The sequence below is a fragment of the Triticum urartu genome, chromosome 4A, assembly GCF_056163025.1.
Source record: "Triticum urartu cultivar PI428250 chromosome 4A, HENAU_Tu73, whole genome shotgun sequence".
Lineage (NCBI taxonomy): Eukaryota > Viridiplantae > Streptophyta > Magnoliopsida > Poales > Poaceae > Triticum > Triticum urartu.
This window is the reverse complement of record NC_141876.1, coordinates 60,303,203-60,329,616: the sequence shown is the minus strand read 5'-3', so window position 1 is coordinate 60,329,616 and position 26,414 is coordinate 60,303,203. Positions and strand designations below refer to the sequence as shown.

The following is a 26,414-nucleotide window of genomic DNA, read 5'->3' as shown; positions in this document are numbered from 1 at the left end:
GTCCTTTCGATAAGTAAGAGTGTCAAACCCAACGAGGAGCAGAAGGAACTGATAAGCGGTTTCCAGCAAGGTATTCTCTGCAAGTACTGAAATAAGTGGTAACAGATAGTTTTGTGATAGGATAATTTGTAACGAGAAACAAGTAACAAAAGTAAATAAAGTGCAGCAAGGTGGCCCAATCCTTTTTGTAGCAAAGGACAAGCCTGGACAAACTCTTATATAGAGAAAAGCGCTCCCGAGGACACATGGGAATATCATCAAGCTAGTTTTCATCACGCTCATATGATTGACGTTCGGTACTTTGATAAGCTGGTATGTGGGTGGACCGGTGCTTGGGTACTGCCCTTACTTGGACAAGCATCCCACTTATGATTAACCTCTATTGCAAGCATCCTCAACTACAACAGAAGTATTAAGGTAGACCTAACCATAGCATGAAACATATGGATCCCCTTACGAAGCAACGCATAAACCAGGGTTTAAGCTTCTGTCACTCTAGCAACCCATCATCTACTTATTACTCCCCAATGCCTTCCTCTAGGCCCAAACAATGGTGAAGTGTCATGTAGTCGACGTTCACATAATACCACTAGAGGAGAGACAACATACATCTCATCAAAATATCGAACGAATACCAAATTCACATGACTACTAATAGCAAGACTTCTCCCATGTCCTCAGGAACAAAAGTAACTAATCAAAAAGCATAAACATGTTCATGAGCAGAGGGGTATTAATATGCATATAGGATCTGAACATATGATCTTCCACCAATTAAACCAACTAGCATCAACTACAAGGAGTAATTAACACTACTAGCAACCTACTAGCACCAATCCCGGACATGGAGACAATAATTGGATACAATAGATGAACTAGGGTTTTGAGAGGAGATGGTGCTGATGAAGATGTTGATGGAGATTGCCCTCTCTCGATGAGAGGAGCGTTGGTGATGACCATGGCGATGATTTCCCCCTCCGGGAGGGAAGTTTCCCCGGCAGAACAGCTCTGCCAGAGCCCTAGATTGGTTCCGCCAAGGTTCCACCTCGTGGTGGTGGAGTTTCATCCGAGAAGATGGCTCCCTATTTTTTCCCATCAAAAGACTTCATATAGAAGAAGATGGTCACCGGAGGGCCACCAGGGGGCCCACGAGGTAGGGGGGCGCGCCCAAGGGGTAGGACGCGCCCCCACCCTCGTGGGTAGGGTGTGGCCCCCCTGGTGAAGTTCTTGCTCTCAGTATTTTTTATATATTTGGAAAACGTCTTTCGTGGAGTTTCAGGACTTTTGGAGTTTTGCAGAATAGGTCTCTAATATTTGCTCCTTTTCCAGCCCAGAATCCCAGCTGCCGGCATTCTCCCTCTTTATGTAAACCTTGTAAAATAAGAGAGAACAGGCATAAGTATTGTGACATAATGTGTAATAACAGCCCATAATGCAATAAATATCGATATAAAAGCATGATGCAAAATGGACGCATCAGTTAGCAATCATCTACTAAGGTGATGATGCATAAGAAAAATCAGCCACAATGGAGCAAGTAAAATGGTTGTTGCTGTAGAAGCCACCATTTCTGTCCAGAACAGAAAATATTTTCTGTAGCAAAAATACTCCAAAAAGTGATGCAATATTTTTGCTCAGGAAGGTGCCCTAGGGTTCAAAGAATATTTGTGAATTTTCTCAGAGTTTTGTGGGCAAGAAAAATTGGGGTTGCTTTGGAGCACATTGAGCTAGCTAGGGTTTAAGAGAGGGAAATGAATATTTTTCATTTAAGAAAAATATTCCAAATATTATTTTGAGGTGAACCAGAGTGGGAATGATGGTTAGAGAGGGAAATGGGACACTTGGGTGAAAGCCAAGGGGTACCCAAGTGTTTAAGTCCATATGAAAAGATTCAAAACTCCAAATTTCAAATTCAAACCAACTGAAAGTCAGGCAAAGAAAAGAGGGCAAAAACCAGGTTGTCACACTATCATAATTAAAGTCTTTGTAATCCAAAAGAGTGGGCGCGTCACTAGTTAAAGTTTTGACCTCTTCAAACCCACTTTTATCAATTTTCTCAACAAGATTTTCACCCTTCAAATTATCGGGACGCCTTCTACTAAAGTTGACTCTTCTCCAGTCCCTTTTTCATCAATCTTAACTTTACTAAACAAGGAATCAATAGAAGAAACACCAATCATTTTAAGCTCTTCATCACTTTTACGAAAGTAATCACTAGAAAACGCTTTTTCTAAAAATTCTCTTTTAGCTCTAAGATTAGCAGTTCTTTTCTTAATTTCATCCATAGAAACATAGAGAGCTTTAATTTATTCCTCAACTTTAGGCACAAAAATTTTCATCTTGAGACTTTCTACATCATGAGAAATTCTATCAACACTTCTAGAAAAATCATCAATCTTATTCAACTTTTCTTCTATGGTAGTGTTGAAAACTTTTTGCGTGTTGAGAAATTCTTTAATATTATTCTCAAGATCAGAGGTGTTCCTATTATTATTATAAGAACAATTTCCATAGGAATCACCATAATTATTAGAGGAATTACTAGGAAAAAGCCTAGGATTAAAATTACCTCTATAAGCATTGTTATTGAAATTATTTCAAGAGATAAAATTCACATATACGGCATCACTATTTTTCTCAATCAAAGTAGACAAATGCAAATCATTGAAATCAATAGGAGCACTTTTACTAGCAACCAATTTCATAAGAGCATCAACTTTTTCACTCAAAGAAGAAATTTCTTCAACCGAATTAATTTTTTTACTAGTAGGAGCTCTTTCGGTATGCCATTGTGAATAATTCGCCATGATATTATCAAGCAATTTGCTGGCTTCACCCAAAGTAATTTCCATAAAAGTACCACCCACGGCGGAATATAAAATATTATGAGAAACAAAATCAATCCCGCATAAAAAATTTGTATGATCATCCAAAGATTTAACCCATGAGTTGGGCAATTCCTTAGCATCATTTTCATCCTCTCCCAAGATTGTGCAACATGCTCATGTTCAAGTTGCTTGAAATTCATGATCTGGGTTCTAAGGGAAATAATTTTTGCGGGCGGAAGATACTTAGTGATAAAAGCATCTTTGCACTTATTCCAAGAATTGATACTATTGCGAGGCAAAGAAGAAAACCAAATTTTTACAGAATCATGCAAAGAAAACGGAAATAATTTCATCTTCACAATATCATTGTCGACATGTTTTTTCTTTTGCATATCACATAATTCCACGAAGGTATTAAGGTGGGATGTGACATCCTCCTTAGGAGTACCAGAAAATTGATCTTCCATACCAAGATTCAGCAAAGCAGTATTAATATCACAAGACTCCACACTAGTGGCGGGAGCAATCAGAGTGCCAATAAAATCATTGTTGTTGGTATTTGATAAATCACACAACTTGGTGTTCTCTTGAACCATGATGACTACATAACAAGATTGCACTAAAAAACAGATCCGGCAAGAAAAAGGCGAACGAAAAAGAGGGAATAAAACGGTAAATATTTGTGAAGTAGGGGAGAGGAAAACGAGAGGCAAATGGTAAATAATGTAAATTGCGAGGAGATGTGATTTTGTGATTAGGAACCTGGTATATGTAGATGATCCTCCCCGGCAACGGCGCTGGAAATTCCTTTTGATAGCGGCTTGAAGCTACGTCGGTATTTCCCCAAAGAGGAAGGGATGATGCAGCACAGCGACGGTAGGTATTTCCCTCAGTGATGAAACCAAGGTTATCGAACCAGTAGGAGAACCAGGCAACAAAACGTAAACAACACCTGCACAAAAATAACAAATACTCCTAACCTGACGTGTAAAAGGGGTTGTCAATCCCTTTCGGGTACGGCACCCAAGATAGGCAAAATGTACGTGAATAAATTGTAGTAGATTGATAGATCGAACGCCAAATAAAATAAATAAGAATAAATTGTAGCAAGGTATTTTTGGGTTTTTGGGTTTAGTAGATCTAAAAATAAAGGCAAAGGAAAATAGATCGCAAAGGCAAATAATATGAAGAAGTGACCCGAGGGGCGTAGGTTTCACTAGTGGCTTCTCTCGAGAAAAATAGCAAACGGTGGGTGAACAAATTACTGTTGGGCAATTGATAGAACTTCAAATACTCATGACGATATCCAAGAAATGATCATTACATAGGCATCACGTCCAAGATTAGTAGACCGACTCCTGCCTGCATCTACTACTATTACTCCACACATCGACCGCTATCCAGCATGCATCTAGTGTACTAAGTTCATGGAGAAACAGGGTAATCCAATAAGAACGATGACATGATGTAGACAAGATCTATTTATGTAGAAATAGACCCCCATCATTTTATCCTTAGTAGCAACGATACATACGTGTCGGTTCCCCTTCTGTCACTGGGATCAAGCACCGTAAGATCGAACCCACTACAAAGCACCTCTTCCCATTGCAAGATAAATAGATCAAGTTGGCCAAACAAAACCCAAACATCAGAGAAGAAATACAAGGCTATAAGCAATCATGCATATAAGAGATCAAAGAAACTCAAATAACTTTCATGGATAAAAATAGATAGATTTGATCATAAACTCAAAGTTCATCGGATCCCAACAAACACACCGCAAAAGAGTTACATCATATGGATCTCCAAGAGACCATTGTATTGAGAATCGGACGAGAGAGAGGAAGCCATCTAGCTACTAACTACGGACCCAAAGTTCTACAAAGAACTACTCACGCATCATCGGAGAGGCACCAATGGAAGTGGTGAACCCCTCTGTGATGGTGTCTAGATTGGATCTGGTGGTTCTGGACTCTGCGACGGCTAGAATTGATTTTTGTCGACTCCCCTAGGGTTTCTGGAATATTGGGGTATTTATAGAGTAAAGAGGCGGTCCGGGGGCACCCGAGGTGGGCACGTGCTCCCCTTGGAGCAGCCCCCAGGTGCTTCTTCGGCCCATTCGTTGTCTTCTGGTCCAAAAAAATCCACAAAAAGTTTCGCTGTGTTTGGACTCCGTTTGGTATTGATTATCTGCGATGTAGAAAACATGCAAAAAACAGCAAGTGGCACTTGCCACTTTAGTACCAAAAATGATATAAAATGATTATAAAACATCCAAGATTGATAATATAATAGCATAGCAATCAAAAATTATAGATACGTTGGAGAAGTATCACTCATCCACTCTATCTCAACTATATCTATTCACAGGGTCAGCTTTCAGTTTCAGCCATGTCAGACCAAAGTGACAGCCAGAACAAATCTGAGGAGCAAGTTAACTTGAGTGAGGGCACCAGTCCCTCTGGCAGCTATGATGAGGGTAGCAGAAGCATCCCGAGCAACTTGCCCAAAGCAGCAACAAGGACAAGGAAGAAGAGAAACTCAAAATCAAAGGATGAAGACTTTGTTGTTGATGAAGAGGTCACTTCAAAGAAGAATGTTGTCAAGAAAGAGTTTGGCACTACAGCTTCAACCAAGCCTGGGTTGCACAAAAAAGCTCCTGCCAAGAGAGTGTCAATGTCTAAGGCTAGAGCCTCAACTCTTGAGATCTCCATGTCAACAGAAGAAGAGGCTGCTGGTGAGGGAAAGAAGAGGAAGGAAATGGTCAAGAAGACCATGGCTAGAGTTATTGGAAAGCCATCTATGATGATCCAATCAGATGAGGAAGAGAATGAGGAGGATGCTGCACCAGCACCCAAAGCACAGAAGTTGATGGGGGATGCCATCAAGTAAGGGGCTGCTCCATCAAAGCCCAAGACTGCCCCCAAGGCTGCTGTCGGTTCTATATCCGGCGTATCTCGTAGTAGGGGTCCTAAGCTAGGCGTCTTGGAGTGATGTTAACATGGACACAGGGTTTTACCCAGGTTCGGGCTCTCTCGAAGAGATAATACCCTACATCCTACTTTTGATTGTATTCATATGGGTGTAGTACAGAGTACATGCATGGGTCTACCACGAGATTGTTCTAATGAATATGAGATGTTCTATTGACTAGCCTGGCCTCGGTTTATATAACACACCAGAGGCCTAGGGTTTAGAGGAGTCCTTGTCTTGGGCGCCAAGTCTTTGTGGAATCCTCCTTGTATGTGGCATGGGCTGCCCGAAGTGGCCCATAAGTGAACCGCCATGGGGGTGTACGTCTCCAATGTATCTATAATTTTTTGATTGTTCCATGCTATTATATTATGTGTTTTGGATGTTTATGGGCTTTATTTTACACTTTTGTATTTTTTTGGGACTAACCTATTAACCCAGAGCCCAGTGCCAGTTCCTGTTTTTCCCTTGTTTCAGTGTTTCGCAGAAAAGGAATATCAAACAGAGTCCAAATGGAATGAAACCTTCGGGAGCGTGATTTTTGGAACGAACGTGATTGAGGAGACTTGGAGTTGAAGTCAAGGAAGCTCCTAGGTGGCCACGAGGCAGGGAGGCGCGCCTGCCCCCCTGGGCGCGCCCCCACCCTCGTGGGCCCCTCGTGGCTCCCCTTACCGACTTCTTTCGCCTATATATATATCCATATACCCTAAAAACTTCGGGGAGCAGAATAGATCGGGAGTTCCGCCGCCATAAGCCTCCGTAGCCACCGAAAACCAATCTAGACCCGTTCTGGCACCCTGCCGGAGGGAGAATCCCTCTCCGGTGGCCATCTTCATCATCTCGGCGCTCTCCATGACGAGGAGGGAGTAGTTCACCCTCGGGGCTGAGGGTATGTACCAGTAGCTATGTGTTTGATCTCTCTCTCTCGTGTTCTTGAGGTGGTACGATCTTGATGTATCGCGAGCTTTGCTATTATAGTTGGATCTTATGATGTTTCTCCCCCTCTACTCTTTTGTGATGAATTGAGTTTTCCCTTTGAAGTTATCTTATCGGATTGAGTCTTTAAGGATTTGAGAACACTTTAGGTATGTCTTGCATGTGCTTATCTGTGGTGACAATGGGATATCACGTGATCCACTTGATGTATGTTTTGGTGATCAACTTGCGAGTTCCGTGAACTTATGCATAGGGGTTGGCACACATTTTCGTCTTGACTCTCCGGTAGAAACTATGGGGCACTCTTTGAAGTTCTTTGTGTTGGTTGAATAGATGAATCTGAGACTGTGTGATGCATATCGTATAATCATACCCACGGATACTTGAGGTGACATTGGAGTATCTAGGTGACATTAGGGTTTTGGTTGATTTGTGTCTTAAGGTATTATTCTAGTATGAACTCTATGATAGATTGAACGGAAAGAATAGCTTCATGTTATTTTACTACGGACTCTTGAATAGATCGATCAGAAAGGATAACTTTGAGGTGGTTTCGTACCCTACAATAATCTCTTTGTTTGTTCTCCGCTATTAGTGACTTTGGAGTGACTCTTTGTTGCATGTTGATGGATAGTTATATGATCCAATTATGTTATTATTGTTGAGAGAACTTGCACTAGTGAAAGTATGAACCCTAGGCCTTGTTTCAACACATTGCAATACCGTTTACGCTCACTTTTACCACTTGTTACCTTGCTGTTTTTGTGTTTTCAGATTACAAAAACCATTATCTACTATCCATATTGCACTTGTATCACCATCTTTCACCGAACTAGTGCACCTATAGAATTTACCATTGTATTGGGTGTGTTGGGGACACAAGAGACTCTTTGTTATTTGGTTGCAGGGTTGTTTGAGAGAGACCATCTTCATCCTACGCCTCCCACGGATTGATAAACCTTAGGTCATCCACTTGAGGGAAATTTGCTACTGTCCTACAAACTTCTGCACTTGGAGGCCCAACAACGTCTACAATAAGAAGGTTGTGTAGTAGACATCAAGCTCTTTTCTGGCGTCGTTGCCGGGGAGGTTAGCGCTTGAAGGTATATCTTTAGATCTTGCAATCGAATCTTTTAGTTTCTTGTTTTATCACTAGTTTAGTCTATAAAAGAAAACTACAAAAATGTAATTGAGGATAACTTTGAGGTGGTTTCGTACCCTACAATAATCTCTTTGTTTGTTCTACGCTATTAGTGACTTTGGAGTGACTCTTTGTTGCATGTTGAGGGATAATTATATGATCCAATTATGTTATTATTGTTGAGAGAACTTGCACTGGTGAAAGTATGAACCCTAGGCCTTGTTTCAACACATTGCAATACCGTTTACGCTCACTTTTACCACTTGTTACCTTGCTGTTTTTATATTTTCAGATTCCAAAAACCATTATCTACTATCCATATTGCACTTGTATCACCATCTCTTCGCCGAACTAGTGCACCTATACAATTTACCATTGTATTGGGTGTGTTGGGGACACAAGAGACTCTTTGTTATTTGGTTGCAGGATTGTTTGAGAGAGACCATCTTCATCCTATGCCTCCCACGGATTGATAAACCTTAGGTCATCCACTTGAGGGAAATTTGCTATTGTCCTACAAACCTCTGCACTTGGAGGCCCAACAATGTCTACAAGAAGAAGGTTGTGTAGTAGACATCAGGGGGTCCTCGGACCGATCCAAGACGACGTGGTGAGTACCCCCTAGTCCAAGACACCGTCAGTAGCCCCTTGAACTGGTCTTCAAGTTGGGGACTCTCCTCGATTCTTCCAAATTGTTCTTCATCTTCGGTCATCGGTCTTGAAAATTGGTTCAACAAATCTTCTCATCTTCAATCTTGAGGATCGCCGAAGTGAATCCGAAGAGTTTACACGTTGGGTATCCAAGGAGCCCCTTTAAGTTATCGGCCTTTATCATTGCCTTGTTATTTTTACACCACACCTCGGGTTTGAAGTGTTTCCTGTGCGGCGGTATCCTCTGCGTCCGAGATCCAATGTCGAACTGTATCCAGGCTCTAATGTCGGACTGCATCCGAGGTGTCTTTTTGCAGCCGAGCTCCAACGCCGGTCTGCATCCGAGCTCCAATGCCGGAGAATATCCGAGCTCCAATGCCGGACTATATCCGAGGTGTCATAGATCACTTTGGCTCAAAAAAGTCGAAGAAGTTAAGCCGAGCTTAATGCCGAAAATGCCCTCTACCGGAAATGCCCTCTATAGAGGCAGCCACTTGCATCCGAGCTTTATGCCAGACTGCTTCCGAGGTGATGCACCACCTCGGGCTTGGGCTGATTGTTTGCGGATTTTTTTTCCGGTTGATGCAATTTATTTACTGACATGATATATAGCCAGTAGCCCTCAAGGTGTGTGTCGGCCTAAAACCCGAGATGCACATTATAGGAGATAGTGATTGGCGGACGAGCCCTTGAGAGAGGGTCTCGAGAAGTCGCTGTAATATATTAGCTTGACGCCGGATAGGTCCTAGATAGTTCCTATTGTTATCCGAAGATGTGTTTGCCCATAGTTCGGTCAAGCCTAACACTGAGCACTTTGAATTTTCTGTATTGAATAGGCAATGCAGTAGCCCCCGAGACACTGGTCGGGTGGCAACACCGGATCAGGGGATCAATGTGCCCCTTTAATATTAGTAAATGATAAGCCCGAAGCCCGGTAGCTCCCGAGCCTTAATGTGGGCATGGGTGGCCGAATTAAGGATCGATATCTGGAGTAAAATCACAAATTATGTGTAATGATTCTATGTATCCAAGTACTCTACATCATTAATGCTCAGATTCGCACTATACAAAACTTTTATGACCAACCATCGGTTTCAACCTCCTCGGCCAGTAGCCGGGGAGTGTTTGTCCTACTTTATAAACGACAAACAAGGCAATCCGGCCATATGGTTTTATAAACAAAGGTACACGGAGAAATATGTTATGTTACTTTTTAAGGGAAGAAACATCGTCCGAAGAAAATAGTCCCGCTATCGGTTCATTTCTTCGGGTTGTCATGCTGATCATGATCATAAAACCTCTCCTCCAATCAATGTGGGAGGAAAATATTGAGGATTTCGTGTCGGGAAAGTTCCCGAACTCTATGGTCTTAATGAACCAAAATTTTCACTTCCGTCATTGCCGACCAATTATATCCTTTAAGATCGCTAGCTTTCGGCTTCACCCAGTCTGAGGTACTAACTCGGATGACCCGGTAGTAACAATCATAGAGGTGCTCCCTTTACTGCCTAGCCGAAAACTCCAGAACGTAGGGGTAAGCACAGGAGCCAGGCAACCCAGCTTGGCCAAAATCTTAAGTCAAATTGATGCATATTTATGGCTTTATAACGATGATTATGGAAGGCAGCCCTTGTATATTAAATATAAATGCCGATGATATGTTTATTTCGACTCCGTTGCGATCGTTTATCAGTTGAAAGTGGCCCATCGTCGGCTTCCACCCCCTTGTAGATGCTACGCAGGGTGTTTCCACAATAACAAAACAACCCTTAGCCGACGTCTCGGTGCCCGAAGGCGGTTGTGTTAGCGGAAACGAGGCAATCAGATATGTGAGCTTTATAACTTTCACTTAGTCATAGGAGCTTAAAGTTGGGAGGCCAATTATTAGCTCCCAGTTAGTGTTCGGCGACAGCCGAGGTCAAGCCGTTAACACTTCGGCCAATCTTGTGAACGGCCCGTCGTTTAACATGGGGTGACCTCCATCGATCTTATAGTTTAACACGGTCATCGAACCGCTGACCAGTTTACGCTTATTGTGATAGTCAGTTTTCAGCTTTCTCCACTGAGGCGCTTAACCATGCGAGCTGGAAGCACAATCGCAGTGGTTCTCCCTTTGCACACCTAGCCGAACAAAGCAGAACGTAGGAGGCAAGCACAGGAGCCGGGCAACCCAACTATTGACCGAAGACACAATTCGAAACCGATGCATATAAAGCAGTATCTGAGAATGTTTTGCCGAGGAGTCCATGGAATACTTTGGCTTTTGGTGGGTTCGGCTCTAGCCGCAGCCCCTCTTTGATATTGCCGAATCTTTAAAGGTTTTCGGCGTTGTACTGCGAGACTTATGCTGGAGACACACAAATAGGTTAAACATGCCATAAGATCGAAAAGCCAAAAAACTTACGTAAAAGCTTGACGTCCGAACTAAATCAAGTCATTTGGTGCCAATCCGAAAATTGGTCTTAAAATTTTTGTGCTTCTGTCGTGCATTCATATGACACATCCGATCTCAAGACTTCAAGCGGGCCAGCCTATGGCTGCAACCTCCTATCCCGAAGGCGGAGTACTGCTCGTTAAGCCATTTTAGCGAACTAAACTCGAGCGACATTAGAGAGAAAACAGGCTATCCGGCTATTGACCACACACTCGAGTCGAGAAAGGAGTGGTAGAAAAAGACTTTGCAACGACTTAGAAGAAGAACACTTATTATAAAATGGCTCATATAAATTTGAGAGCCCCAGTTAACACGGGCAAAGAAAAGTGGTTTTTAACGAACCTCATTTTGACAAACATATTTTCGCATAAATATAATGTTTGGTCGAACCGAACAAGAATTAAAAAAACTAAGCATGGAAGCGACTTAGCTGGTTAATGTGCTCGGTGTCGATGCGCGGCCTGAGCTTACGGCGGGACGAGGTCCCAGCTCCCAAGCTGGTCCCGAGGTGGCAGAGCGAAGAGTTCGGCACTTCGAAGTAGTGACATAGCACGCCTAATGTGGCGGGGTAGAACCTCTAGTCCGAATGAGGCGACGGAGCAGGCCGACAGTATGACGCCGAAGTCCGTGGTGTGGGTTAATGATATGATGACGAAGCCCTGGTCCAACCGAGGTGACGTGGTCCGTGGTGATTGGGACGACGACGTCGGCTTGCTGAAGTAATCGCGTGACGCAGTCGAAGTCGATTACCTACACATGTAAAATAATGCAGTCCAAAATAATAATAATATAAATATAGAAGAAAACCTCACATAATTAATTTACGAAAAATAATTTTTTAAGAGATGTGGCCTGGCTTTGAAGCCAATGTCGGTGCAGAGTGCTGGCGTGACAAAGCCTGTATTCACAGGGCGATTCGAGTCCCCAATGAGGCATTCGCTGAACTGCAGACGGGAAATTGACCGAACCATCACGCAACCATCATTGATGCGGCCATCACTTGACAGACCTGTGTACATATGATGGAACAAATCAGAGTAATAATTTCTCAGAAAAAGTAAACCCAAGCAAGAAAAATTAATAGGATCAATAGCGTCTGGTTTATCTGTTGTAGCAATCTGAAGAAAGGTTACTCCCAAAATTGGGACTCGATCGCACACCCATTGCCTGATGGGCGATGAAGCGACGGCATGGCGATGCTGGCAAAGGTTGGCTCGCCGAGGCAAAGCCCCTACGGTCCAGCTAACGTGACGAAGCTGGTCGGCTGATGATGTCGAAGTCTCGGGAGTAAGTTGATGATGAGATGGCGAAGCCCCCGGTCTAGCTGAGGTGACGGAGTGGGTCGGTAAGGAGACGTTGTGGCTGCCCTGTCAGCCGAGGTGTTGAAGCAGTTCGGCATGATGGACATCGGCTTGAAGAAGCAACAGTGCGGCCATGCCAATGCAGGTTGTGACTTGTGACGTGGTCAATGTCGGCTTGATGAAGTGACCGTGCGACAATGCCTGTGTGCCCGCTCCGCGTAATCCATGGGGCGGCGATGTTGGTGATGATTTATCCTTCGCGATGCTGAACTCTTGTTCAACTCGTCTAGATGATGATCCGAAGAAGTTGAGCTCGGCTTAACAAAGCGACGACGTGTCTAGCGCAGGTCGCAACCGTGGAGCAATGTTGCCGGACTGGTTTGACACCAGTGTGATGGTGAAGAATACCTTAGAGAAGGCTTAAAATTTTATGGGCACGTGTTTAAGAACAATGCATAATACCCTAGAAAGATATTCTTCCAAAAAGATTGTCCAATATCCCGTTTATGAAGAAAGATGAACTCAGGTTGGATTCGTATTCGCGCAGAAAACAGATCCGAAAAGTAATGCACTAATCGAAAGGTTCCCGGAGTTTGAACGGTCGGATCGAGCTGAAATTTTGAGAGGTGGTAGATATGGAAATTCCGTAGAATATGAATGATTGGATCTTCCAAATAACCTCCGAGCTAGGCTCTGGATACCACGTCCTAAACTCGTCCAGATTTCCGTCCAGACTCGACAGGCCTCCGGTATATCATAGATCGCCGGAGATTCCTCCATCGGAAGGCGATGAAATTTTACAGGGTTCACTACACCATGACAAAAAATTAAGGGCAATTAACTGCCGGGAATAAGCAAGAATTGGGGGCGAGTAACTGTCTGGAAAGCTTTATATGTCGGGCAATGATGTATAGGTTAATGCATCTGCCGGGAATATGAAAGCTAGGTGGGCAGGCCATCTGCCGGCATCTTTTGGGGCGGCCCAATTGCCCCAAATTCATTTTGGAGGCGAACGCACTGCCCTTAACCAGTTGGCGCGGAATTAACGAATTGAGGCCCAAAAAGCGCGCGAGGTAAGTCGCGGGAGAATGAAAAATTAGAAGACACTGGAAGCCCACCGTGGCCTTTTCCCCTCCTCTTTCCCCTTCTCCACACACTTCATCTCAAAAAAAACACATGTCGACGCTCTCCCTCCCTCAGCAGCCGCCCGCACTGCATCTCGCCGTCGCCGCCAAACCCTAGCACCGCCGCCCCTCCGTCGACCCACCGCTGCCGCGCCCCCATCCCCTGCATCGACCCACCGCCGCCGCCCCTGCGTCGACCCGGCGCTGCCGCCCCTATCCCCTGCATCCACCCGTCGCCTTCATCCCCTGCATCGAGCCACCGCCGCCGAACCTGCATCGACCCACCGCCGCCGACCCCATCCCCTGCATCGACCCGGCGCCGACCCCATCCCCTGCATCGACCCACCGCCGCCCCCATCCCCTGCATCGACCCACCGCCGCCGCCCCTGCGTCGACCCGGCGCTGCCGCCCCTATCCCCTGCATCCACCCGTCGCCTTCATCCCCTGCATCGAGCCACCGCCGCCGAACCTGCATCGACCCACCGCCGCCGAACCTGCATCGACCCGGCGCCGACCCCATCCCCTGCATCGACCCACCGCCGCCCCCATCCCCTGCATCGACCCGGCGCCGCCGCCCCTGCATCCACCTAGCACCGCCGCCCCCATCCTCTTCATCCACACCGCAGGAGCATCCCCAATCCAGCCCGCCGCCCCTGCATCCACCCAGAACCACCGCCCCCATCCTCTTTATCCACGCCACAGGAGAATCCCCCAATCCAGCCGGACGCACCAGCATCACGCAATCCAGCGCCGCCGCCCCATCGCCTCCATCACCCCACATAGTTGTCCCAGTGTACAGGCGAAGCTGAATTAAAAAGATCTCAGCTTTGTGGGATATACATACAAAAACTTTGATGCTGTGAAAGGATTAAAACATGCAGGTTTGTGTCTTTGACATAATTTTGTATGTTGTGAAATATGGCTGGATTACAAGTATGGATTTCTTTTCTAGTGTTATTGGCATTTTCTCATATCATACTCATTATGTTTTGTAAACTTATAAATGACAGTTTTTCATAGTATAAACATGCTATTAGGTAGCTTCACCACTTGATGAAAAATGACCAGTATCTAAGTGGCATACATGCTGTTTATAATCCTTTGTTGTTTATTAATCTATAAATGTTTGCAGATATGTAAAGGAGCTCATCACTAAAAAGGCCCTCTATTGGTGCTATATTCCCCAAGAACAACGCCTCCCGATACCCTTCGCCATCCTCACCCCTGGTTCACCTCCTCTGCCACCTACTCGTCAACTGATCAGCAGGAGCAGCAACAGCCTGAGAGTCGCAGATAGAGGTTGCACCGAGTTCTGTTCTCTGTTGTCACAGGTCTGCATTTAGAACATGCACAGTTTTTTTTTTGCTGAGGTAGTAAACTTGGCTATGAGCTATGAGTCTAATAGAAGATCCTTGTAACTTGAACTGTCAGAACATGATTCCTAATTTATGCCTATCAGGTGCTATTTAGAGTATATGACTTGGTACTTTTGATTTAGTTTCATTAATGATCTGGATGATAAACTGGACAAGTTTGTGGTACCTTTTGATATGCTAAATGTAAGATCATAACTGCATGCTAGTTGGTTATTGTTCTTCATCTAGGGTAATTATATTTTTACGCGTTCCAGGAACCAGCCTAGACCAGACTTTAAGGACAAGTTTAAGATCTAGGTTGGGAAGTGAAGAAGGTATCAAGCTGCAGCCATCAATAATTGAACAAGTGCCACTTCCAGCTTCTGGTGAGATTCTTGATCATAAGACTTGATATTTTTTATATCGTTGTGTGGTATCTTCTGATTTTAGTTTGAATACCTTGTAATTTGATTCTATCATTGCATGGTAATATTAGACTATATTTCGAATATTCGAGTGTTGCTCTGGTTTGTAATTATTGATTTGTGTTGGCTTGCGATAATTAGGCAAGGGTTCAAATTTAGTACAAGCAACTCGTGATGGACAAGAGTTGGATGGATCATGCTAGGTACAACATTAAGATGAACACGCTTTCCACTTTATATAATATTATCGAAGGATTATCTATTGATGAATCAATAATTGTAGGCATACAAAAACGTATATTGAAGGGGTCAAACAATTTATACAATTTGCATTTACCAATTCTGCTAGAGGGAGCAAGATATTATGTCCTTGTAAAATCTGTGTGAACTGTGCATGGAAGGAATGTAGTGTTGTCTATGAGCACTTAGTATGCGATGGGTTCTTGGAAGGGTATAAAAAATGGTTGTATCATGGGGAGGGACCGTTATGCCTTCCACAATGGTGCGAGCCTGTCAAGTTTCAAAACGACGAGGTTGAAGATGAGGACATATTTGAGGTACTTGATGAGATACCTGAAATGCTTGAAGATATAGGACATGAATTTGGTGAAGTTGGGGATGGTGGTGGGAATGATGGTGACCTAAGGGAGGATGGAAGTGATCCAAATATAGAGGCCTTTCACCAATTATTAGATGATGCAGGGCAACAACTTTATCCTGGGTGCACAAGTTTCTCAAAGCTACACTTTGTAGTTAGATTACTCCACACCAAATTTCTTGGGGGTTGGAGTGATAAGAGTTTTAACATATTGCTCGAGCTGCTTAATAAGGCCTTTCCAGGGGACTCGCCACTTGTTACCTTGTACAATGAAACTTTTTTGATGCTTACATATATTCAGTATACCAAAAAATAGCTGCTAACAGAACACCTTTTTTTTAAAACGGATTAACAGAACACCTTTCATCAGCTAGATTATGCTTTGTTATGGGCAGTGGTGCTACTACAACAACTAAGATTTTGCTGTCCCTTGTTTAAGAATATAAGAATTTTCTAACGACATGGAGTCACATTACACATGACGCATCTAGGAGATACTGCAAAAGGTAATTCATCCTTTGTTGAATTTCAATAATATGCGAGATTTCACTGTTGATGGTAACACACAAGGTGTCTGCAGTTCTTCCGCTTCATTACAAGAGGTAGATCCGTAGATCCACTAGTATGGTTCTTGATTTTGATTAGCAAAAATTATATGGAGTTACTACAGTTCAAATAATGTCCTGTCACCAATTTGTATTTTGGTATAATCATTTTTGAAGTAGTAACTACACAAGCACCACTGAGCAAGAACAAGTATACAGAGATCCCCAACAAATTCAAAAGAAGGCAGGTCAAATCAACCTATGGTTCCACAATGAAGCAGTGAACTCAAAAGTGATATTTATTATTACGTAGTGAACTTAATTCTCTCTTCCATAAATGTCAAGCCTCGAGGAGAAAATTATAGCTATTTAATGGGTAAAAAGGAATAATCCCTTCCATCATTTCCTATTTAGGCCTTCTGTTTCTACCTTCGTGTCTTTTAAAATAAGATTAAAGCATAGACTGCCAGAGGCAACAGGTGACCAAATTGGCAACATAGGTGATCAGAAATGAAATAGATGCACGTTTCTTTCAATATAATATACATTGTATTCTACGGCTGTATGTGTAGATACTAGATAAAATGATAGATAGATAGTTTTGTCTGGATGCTTGTATAATAACCGAACAAGAGCGTCAGCATGAAATAGAGGATATAGAAAAAACGTCATTTTAGTTACTTGTTTATCTGATTTGTTCTAATAACCCAAGCATAACCGCAAGCACCTAGTGGTCCTGCTACAGATCACACACTGAAACAAGTGCTCTCTCAGTGAATGGGGTCAAGGAGGACATGCAAATAATTTTTCTAAATTATGCATCACATATTATAGCAGTAGAGTTAATCAGATCTAAGAATGCTTCAGTCATGTATGCGCTACACACTTGGTTCATGGTCCTCGTACAAAAAGGTATCAATGACTGGAAAAAATACAGAGGGCCTAACATGGGGAATGGAGAATGAGTTCATTCTCTACCATCCAATAAACAAATTCGCGTCAAACTGAACACTTTGGAACATGTTCCAAATTTGATATGGGCACAATAATCAAGCTTGTGGTATGTCATGTGCAAGTATGCATTATAGTCCAGTCATGCATCCTGACATGTTCCAAAGTGTTCAGTTTGACGCGAATTTGTTTATTGGATGGTAGAGAATGAACCCATTCTCCATTCCCCATGTTAGGCCCTCTGTATTTTTTCCAGTCATTGATACCTTTTTGTATGAGGACCATGAACTAAGTGTGTAGCGCATACATGACTGAAGCATTCTTAGATCTGATTAACTCTACTGCTATAATATGTGATGCGTAATTTAGAAAAATTATTTGCATGTCCTCCTTGACCCCATTCACTGAGAGAGCACTTGTTTCAGTGTGTGATCTGTAGCAGGACCACTAGGTGCTTGCGGTTATGCTTGGGTTATTAGAACAAATCAGATAAACAAGTAACTAGAATGACGTTTTTTCTATATCCTCTATTTCATGCTGACGCTCTTGTTCAGTTATTATACAAGCATCCAGACAAAACTATCTATCTATCATTTTATCTAGTATCTACACATACAGCCGTAGAATACAATGTATATTATATTGAAAGAAACGTGCATCTATTTCATTTCTGATCACCTATGTTGCCAATTTGGTCACCTGTTGCCTCTGGCAGTCTATGCTTTAATCTTATTTTAAAAGACACGAAGGTAGAAACAGAAGGCCTAAATAGGAAATGATGGAAGGGATTATTCCCTTTTACCCATTAAATAGCTATAATTTTCTCCTCGAGGCTTGACATTTATGGAAGAGAGAATTAAGTTCACTACGTAATAATAAATATCACTTTTGAGTTCACTGCTTCATTGTGGAACCATAGGTTGATTTGACCTGCCTTCTTTTGAATTTGTTGGGGATCTCTGTATACTTGTTCTTGCTCAGTGGTGCTTGTGTAGTTACTACTTCAAAAATGATTATACCAAAATACAAATTGGTGACAGGACGTTATTTGAACTGTAGTAACTCCATATAATTTTTGCTAATCAAAATCAAGAACCATACTGGTGGATCTACGGATCTACCTCTTGTAATGAAGCGGAAGAACTGCAGACACCTTGTGTGTTACCATCAACAGTGAAATCTCGCATATTATTGAAATTCAACAAAGGATGAATTACCTTTTGCAGTATCTCCTAGATGCGTCATGTGTAATGTGACTCCATGTCGTTAGAAAATTCTTATATTCTTAAACAAGGGACAGCAAAATCTTAGTTGTTGTAGTAGCACCACTGCCCATAACAAAGCATAATCTAGCTGATGAAAGGTGTTCTGTTAATCCGTTTTAAAAAAAAAGTGTTCTGTTAGCAGCTATTTTTTGGTATACTGAATATATGTAAGCATCAAAAAAGTTTCATTGTACAAGGTTTTTGTGTTCTTCATGTAAGAAGTTTGCAGGACTAGCAGTGGTCGGTGGAGATGATTTATCTGCGTACTTGTTGACTTCATGACTTTGTTGCTTCTTCACCACCCTGAAAATAATACCTCTGTTTCGGTTGTCCCAAATGACATGTGACACCCTGAACTCTATTTGGTTGGTGCTTAGGAATTCAGTGAGCAAGTTTTACTTGCTGCAACATTGAAATGCAATGCTTGCTGGTTGGTTGCTTACTGAATTCAGGCTGAGTTCTCCAGTTGTTGTATTTGTAATATGAGATTTACCTAGTATTCCGTCCATTAGTCGTCAAAAGTTCAGCAAAATATGATAATGAAGAAATATTTCGCCGTGGCACAACCGAGTTGATGCTTACACTAGATATCTGGTTGATGATTTTGCATCTACTGTAATTTATTGCTTTAGCGGTGGAGTGGTTGCTCAGGTTTATTACATACCATGTTGCACCTCAGAGTACATCAGGACTTTTGGTATTATTATGAAGTATTTATTTATTTTGATGTAGTTTCACTATCTTGGCACTCCATTTTATGAACCTTACCATGTGAAGTTATTTGGATACTCACTGTGTTTGCATTTATCTGTATGCAGGAAACCCAATTTTGTATCTCAAATCAAGAGTAGGTTCCTATAAATTCTGGAGAAATGGAAATGGGAGACAAGGCAGTCGGCCTTGTGTTGACCATGACGAGTTTATCCATCTTTACCTACTACACTTTCTGGGTCATAATCTTGGTTAGTAACTTCTGGGCATTACATGCTTCATTTCTATATGTTTCTGTGTTAATGCATCGATGGTGATTTTGTTTCTCTTTTCCCGCCTAGCCATTTGTTGACGATGACCATTTTGTCCACCAATACTTTCTGCCTCAAGAATACGCCATCTTCATCCCTGTGTTTGCCGGTGTGGTGCTACTTTCGTTCCTAAGTATATTCATCGGTCTTGTGATGCTGAAGTCGAAGAAAAAGAAGGCTGCTTGATGGATTTGGTGACTCCCCTGCCGATCCAGTGGAATTTCTGGTGTACTTATAGAACCTAGTAGACAGGTCTTGTGGATATTGCCTTCGCTTGTGATCTAAGGCTTTCTCGTGACACTTATGTCATAAATTAGATCTAATGGGCATTTGCATGTTCTTGGTAGTTTACTGATGGCAAGGTGCATGACATTCCAAGAATGAACATTGGTCAAATATCAAGTGTTGTTACATCAATATTTCTCGGATTATGTGTTTGATCAATGTAGTCGGCACTAACATGTATCATGCTTGTGTGTAGTTCACTTTTGGTACCAGTACAGAAGCTGCACATAAAAGGCACAGCCAAATGTGTCTTGCTCATTTTAGCGTCTCCAAGCTGAATAGTCAATGTTGTCCTCTTGCCCAAAAAGGAAGGTGCGGAAGGCATCTCCGACTACAGGCCTATTAGCCTCATCCACGCCATCGCTAAAATCATCGCCAAGGTCCTCTCGCTCCGGCTAGCCCCCCACATGGATGGCCTAGTCTCCAACGCCCAAAGTGCATTCATTAAGCGACGCAGCATCCATGACAACTTTATGTACGTTCGGAATTTCGCACGGAGGCTACACAAGTGCAAAACTTCAGCACTCCTTTTCAAGCTTGATATCAAGAAGGCGTTTGATTCGGTTAAGTGGAGTTACATCCTGAACCTCCTCCAACACATGGGTTTCCCCACCAAGTTTCGTGCTTGGATTGCTGCCCCTTTAATGACATCTTCATCTCGCATCATTCTCAATGGGCTGCCCGGCCCGCCAATCAAGCACGGCAGCGGGTTTTGTCAGGGGGACCCCATTTCCCCCCTCCTCTTTGTCATTGCGATCGATCCGCTGCATAAAATTCTTGACCTGGCAACCCGGAAAGGCCTTCTTCATAAGATTCATGGGCGGGGGGCCACGGTAAGGACCTCTCTCTATGCGGATGATGCCGCGGTCTTTGTGGCTCCTATCAAGCAGGACATTGATAACCTCGCCTCGATCTTGAGAGGCTTTGGTGAGGTTACGGGCCTCTGTACCAACTTCCACAAAAGCTGGTGGTGCCAATTCGATGCAACAACCTCAACCTTGGGCACATACTTGGGAGTATGCCGGCTACTCGAGCAACCTTCCCGGTGAAGTACTTAGGCCTTCCACTCTCGGTGTGGCAACTCAAGAAGGTAGATTTCCAATATCTTGAAGACAAGGCGGCTGGCAAATTGGTTACTTGGGAGGGCCAAAACATCACAACCATCGGTCGCACGGCGCTGGTCAAGTCGGTCTTATGCTCCCAAGCGGTGTTCTCCATTACGCCTCTCATCGTACCACCTAGCACTCTCCATAACCTAACCAAGATTCAAAGAGCTTTTCACTGGTCGGGCACGGACAAGACGACAGGCGCCAAATGCAAGGTCAATTGGGATACAGTCTGTAGGCCGAAGGAGTATGGTGGCCTTGGGGTGCTTAATACTGACAAGTTTGCACGTGCTCTTCCGCTAAGGTGGCTATGGTATAAGTGGAAGGAACCCCACATATTATGGGTTCGATTTGGCAACCCTTGCGCGGAGGATGATCTAAACTTCTTTTATGCTTCGATCACCATCACCGTGAGGGACGGCGCCAAAACGCCATTTTGGGATTCCCCTTGGCTTCTCGGGCGCAAGCCCAAGGACATTGCACCTCTAATTTTTTTAGGCTTCCAGGAGAAAGAATTGGAAGGTGAGAGAGGCTCTCAAAGGCAATGCATGGATTCTCAAAATCAACTTCAACACCATCGTCTCCGGTGATCACGTCCGGGAGTTTTTCACCCTATGGATGCTTCTGAGTGACGTCCACCTTGATAAGCAACTCCACGATGATAACGTTTGGAAGCACTCGAACGACGGGATCTATACCGCGGCCACCGCATATAAGGCTCAGTTCCTTGGATTAACTCTCTCCCCCATGGACCGCATGGTTTGGCAAGCTTGGGCTCCCCCGAAGGTCAATTTTTTTGCATGGTTGGCCCTCCAAGATAGGATTTGGATAGCTGATCGCCTCAAGAGGCGGGGTTGGGCAAATTGTGGCCTTTGCCCTCTTTGCCAAAGGGAACAAGAAACGGATGCACATCTCTTCTTCAAGTGTCGCTACACACTTAGGCTTTGAAGGTCAATTATCGTCAAGCTTGGCCTTGCTCACATGGACACCATCGATTGGCACCTTGCCGGGTCCGTCCACGAATGGTGGGACAAGCGAACCGGCAACCACGTTCCTAGCCGGAGCGCTTCGGCCTCCCTCGCCATGCTTGTTTATGAGCGAAATGCACGGGTGTTTCGGCACAAGTTCACATCGACGCCGATACTTCTCAACAACATCATGGAGGAGGCAAAGCTCTGGATTACCGCGGGTGCTAAAAGACTAGGGCCTTTTTTCTTGCGCGAGTAATCGGCATGCCGTGTATGTGGGTGCTCTTATAAAACTCTAAACTCTGCTTCTCCCTTATTTAATAGATGAGGCAAATCTTATGCCTCCGTTTCGAAAAGAAAAAAAATTGCTCAGTTATATAGGGGCCTGTTTCAGAGCCCAGCATATAGGACCAACAAAACAGGGTACAATACCACGAAGGATGTTGTCTCAAAAAAAAAAAGGGTGATGATGGAGGGAATAATTATATTCACGTAGCAATTCACATGACAGAGCAAAAAGAAATATTTCTGAAGCCTCAGGAGTTCTACAACCAAAAGCTACAGTACAATCTGAATCTAAACATTTTCCCCATGTTCTCACTGAAATGAACGACAATCCTTGAGAAAACAAAATTAGACTACCAGTAAATCAAAATGAAAAACACAAAACCAAAGATAACCACCACTGAACAATGGGCGCACCTGGACATAAAGTTTAAACTCTGTAAAAGAGCTACTGAAAATAATCAAGAACATTCTCAAATAAAACTTATGGCGCTACAAACGTCAGGTCATATGCAGGGCACAGATTGTTATATCTTCGCGTTCATCCTAGAAAAATAATACCCACAGTTAAAAGCAACAAAACTTCTATGTCACTACCAGTGGCAGTACAACCACTGAATTAGAACTATTTGCACGGACTTATTCAGCTTGGTCAACTTCCATTGCTTCAACGGAGTCCGTGAGTATTTCCTTCAACTTTTGTCCTCTTTCTTTTGCCAAGCCAATGCACGCCTGCACAAATAAAAGGTCATTAGCTGAACCTCATTCCATCCATTAAGTTAGTGTGATAAAACAAAACCAACACCAATTAGCTAAAGTTGTTGTCATACTTGAATGGATACTAAATTACTAATACGTCAGGAAATAAACCATATTGTTGCCATTGTTATATATATGGGGAAAGGGATTGGAAATCAAACCTTAATTGTTGCCATGGACGTCACTCCACCTCCAGGTTTTTGTATTGACACTAAGCGGCCGGAAGAATCTAGAACAACTGTGACAGAGGTTTCTATTATTGATTCTTCTTCAGCAGTTGGGTCCGCTAGAATACTATCCTTGTGAAGTGCACATGTGAGAGGAAATGGAATGTCACCAAGAGTAAGCTTCCTCTTTTCTCTGTTTACCAATTCATATTTGGTTTTGCCTTCATTGCCTCCAACAGTAAAGACTCTACCATCATCACCAACAGATACTAGGGGAATTTCCACTGTGAATGCAACATGGTATTAATAATGATAAGTAACAAAAATCAAGCAAGATATTCGTGTAGTGAGAATAAAAATCAAATATCGTCAGTTAACAAGTCCTTTGAAGGAAAGTAACTAAGTAATACAGCATTGTTTCCTCTGACAGGCTCATTTGTATCATAGAATCTGGTGGTTACTTAATTTCAAAAGGTTATATAAACTTTGCAACTCATAAACTAAACCATATGAAGTAAAAACAACCAATAATAGATCAGGTTTTATTAAAATCTGTAACATGTATACAAACTTCCTCAGTTAACTACAAGAGGCGGTTGCAATATAAAAAATATGGAAACAGAAGATTGAATCATTACAGTTCATACATCATTAAGTAACCACCAGCAGAATACCAGTGCTAATGTTTCCAGTTATAGGTCAAACAAATAGTGGAAGGTTATCAAATCAATTAAGAGAGTGAAAGTAAATTAAACATACAATGTGTAAATGCAGCCACCACTGAGATCAGTGCAGCATCAAACAAAGATCCATCAGCATTCAAACAATAGACATCCTGCAAAATAGAGGTGTCAAGAAACGAAAAAAGCACATATCTCTTTGGCAAACTTATTAACAGAAGGCTATCTCAAACTTGTGTTTCTTCATTGGGTTTGTACAATGTACAAGCACACATCACACATGCTTGCCCAGTGCAGAAATCTAGAGAAACGACATATATGGTGCTACCATATGAATATGCGAGGCATGAACACAAAATTACAGAAGCAATTCTCGTAATGTAGAGGTAGGTGCTAAAATTAACCACCATCATCAAATTCTAACTACATCAGCACAGTAACAAAGAGACAAAGGTATTACGCATAAGCTCTTTTTTTCTTTACTTTGTGCTGTGTTCTGTTTATCATTTTTTTTAACTGTCGTGCAGAGTTCTGTTTATTTTGTTTGTTGCTGCGCAGAACTGATCATTCTCCATTGAGGAGCGCGCTACTGAAAGCGTCAATCTCAGTGAAACTTCGAAGTTTGGATAGGCACCAAGGGTGGAGGCCTTTCTCATTCTTATTCGACTTATCGCTATCACATGAATTTTGTCCTGATGACTTCTAAAGATGACTGGTCAGGGATATACTTTGATTCTATGAATAAAGGAATACCGGCGACCACAGTATCAAAATCAAAGTTGTATTACCAGGTATGCTACCCACGAAGCCTTCCCACTGATCAAACAGAGCTCCTTCAAATTTAACATCCCAGAGCTACAAAAGAGGATACAATAAATTAACTTCAGTGCCATATATGAGAAAAGACAGGTTACAGCACGGTAGGTAGAAAAAATGTGTGATCATCTATCAACCAAACTTAAATCTCTCAGAGCAGCAAGCACACTAATACCTATCCTATAACTTGCAGTTGAAACAAAATAATCAATAAAATTTAATGCAGTGAAAGAAATGTAAAATCACCCGCCTGAGATTTCAATTCACAGAAACAATCTGTGGTAAATATATCTGAAACGACCCATTTACATCTGTGGTAAAAGAGAATCATATGAATATATTTCAAACAGTGCTCTTGTAGGTGTGACATCCTTATTTGCTGTGGAAGAATGAACCAATCTAAAACTACACCATAACGATTTGCTGAAAGCAGAATCACAGTAATACATTCATCCCTTGTGTCAGCATGGTAAAGATACGCAAGAAATGCAAGCCACAACAGAAACCTCATGAGGACGTCCTCCAGGGCCTTGGAGATGACAGGCGCAGCCTCTGCTGGCCGTCCTGGCCTTACAAGCGGGGAGCAGATAGGCGGCATGTGGAACTCCACAGCTGCGGAAACACGGTGAAGTTAGCCAAACTGTACAGAACTAGAGCAGCAGCAGCAGCAGCTAAAGGAAGAGGAAGGCCACACGAACCGACTGATCCTTGGTCCGGGGTCTCGGCAGAGGGCGACATCACCTCGAGCTTGATCGACGCGAGCATGGCCTGCGGCGATGGAAAGCATTTCATCAAACAGGTGGCGCGCAACGCCAATATGGCAATGGGAACCGGAGATAGGTTGTGAGAGTGAAAGGGGAGCTTACGGTGTCACCCAGGCGGACGAGGGCAGAGCCGTGAGCGGAGGAGACGGCGCCGAGCGCGACGGTGGTGGGGCGGGCTTCGGCGAGGCGGCGGGCGTCAGGCCGGACGGACTCGCGGAGGTGACGCTCGAGGAACGCGAGGGGGAAGAGGCGGCGGTACGCCTCGACCTCCATCTCCCCCGCGAGCCCGCCGGCCGCCGTCGCGTCGGTCTCCGCGCTCATTCTTGTGGTCGGCGGGTCGCGGCGTGCTCTGTCGGGAGAGAGAGAGAGAGAGAGAGAGAGAGAGAGGGAAGAGCCGCGGGCTTCCTAGGGTTTATGCCACCCGGCCTCCTGGGGTGTCTGTGGGCTGTGGCGGTCTTGTTGGTCCGCCCCCCTGTAGCTAATCAGCGACGGCTGCTTCGCGTGGTCACCCTCGCGGCGGCGGTGCGTGGGGTCGGGGAGGTCCTGGTGGTGAAGGGAGTCGCCGGGGAGACGAGCTTGGTGGGTTCCCTGGGCGGCGGCGGCGCTGGCGAGATGAGCCCTGTGGGTTTAGGGTTCCTGCCAAATGAGCGATTTTGGAGAATGACGGCTTGTTGGCCGGGTTTTATTTTTATTTACTTTTTGAAAAGGAATGGCCGGGGTTTCGTTTACCTGCCGTTTCAGACTTCTGGAATTGTAATTGTCTATGTTTTTAAGGCGTCTCTAAGGCGACGCCTAGGCGTCGAGGCGCCCCCCAGCGCTTTGCAAATATGTCCGCTTTAGGCGCCTAGGTGTCGAGGCGCCCCAGCGCCTTAAAGCAAAGTGTCGCCTTAAAAATATAGGTAATTGTAATTATAAAAAGGAAAAGACTTCTGAAATGTGTTGGTGTCGGAGTTCGCAATTGAATTCCGCGAATTCCGATCCAAACATAGATGCCAAATGAGCTGTTGGAAGAAAATGCATTTTGAAGTTTTTCAA

The 26,414-nt window shown here is 43.5% G+C and overlaps 2 protein-coding genes across 2 annotated transcripts; one reads left to right on the top strand and one right to left on the bottom strand.

The window, feature by feature from the left end:
- The first annotated feature begins 13,375 nt into the window (after positions 1-13,375).
- DPMS2 (dolichol phosphate-mannose biosynthesis regulatory protein-like protein) lies at positions 13,376-20,014 on the top strand. The gene is made up of 5 exons (XM_048713660.2): positions 13,376-14,269; positions 14,521-14,719; positions 15,019-15,129; positions 19,346-19,489; positions 19,580-20,014. Exons 4-5 carry the CDS (start codon positions 19,400-19,402, stop codon positions 19,733-19,735), a joined length of 246 nt encoding a protein of 81 aa, XP_048569617.1. The 5' UTR covers positions 13,376-14,269; positions 14,521-14,719; positions 15,019-15,129; positions 19,346-19,399; the 3' UTR covers positions 19,736-20,014.
- A 2,603-nt stretch (positions 20,015-22,617) lies between these two features.
- On the bottom strand, positions 22,618-26,049 carry LOC125550633 (3'-5'-exoribonuclease family protein). Its single transcript, XM_048713663.2, has 7 exons — positions 25,482-26,049; positions 25,314-25,383; positions 25,122-25,227; positions 24,588-24,654; positions 23,879-23,954; positions 23,114-23,403; positions 22,618-22,925 (listed from the first exon to the last, which is right to left on the bottom strand). The coding sequence occupies exons 1-7, from the start codon at positions 25,698-25,700 to the stop codon at positions 22,833-22,835; spliced, it is 921 nt and encodes a 306-aa protein (XP_048569620.1). The 5' UTR covers positions 25,701-26,049; the 3' UTR covers positions 22,618-22,832.
- Positions 26,050-26,414: the final 365 nt, after the last annotated feature.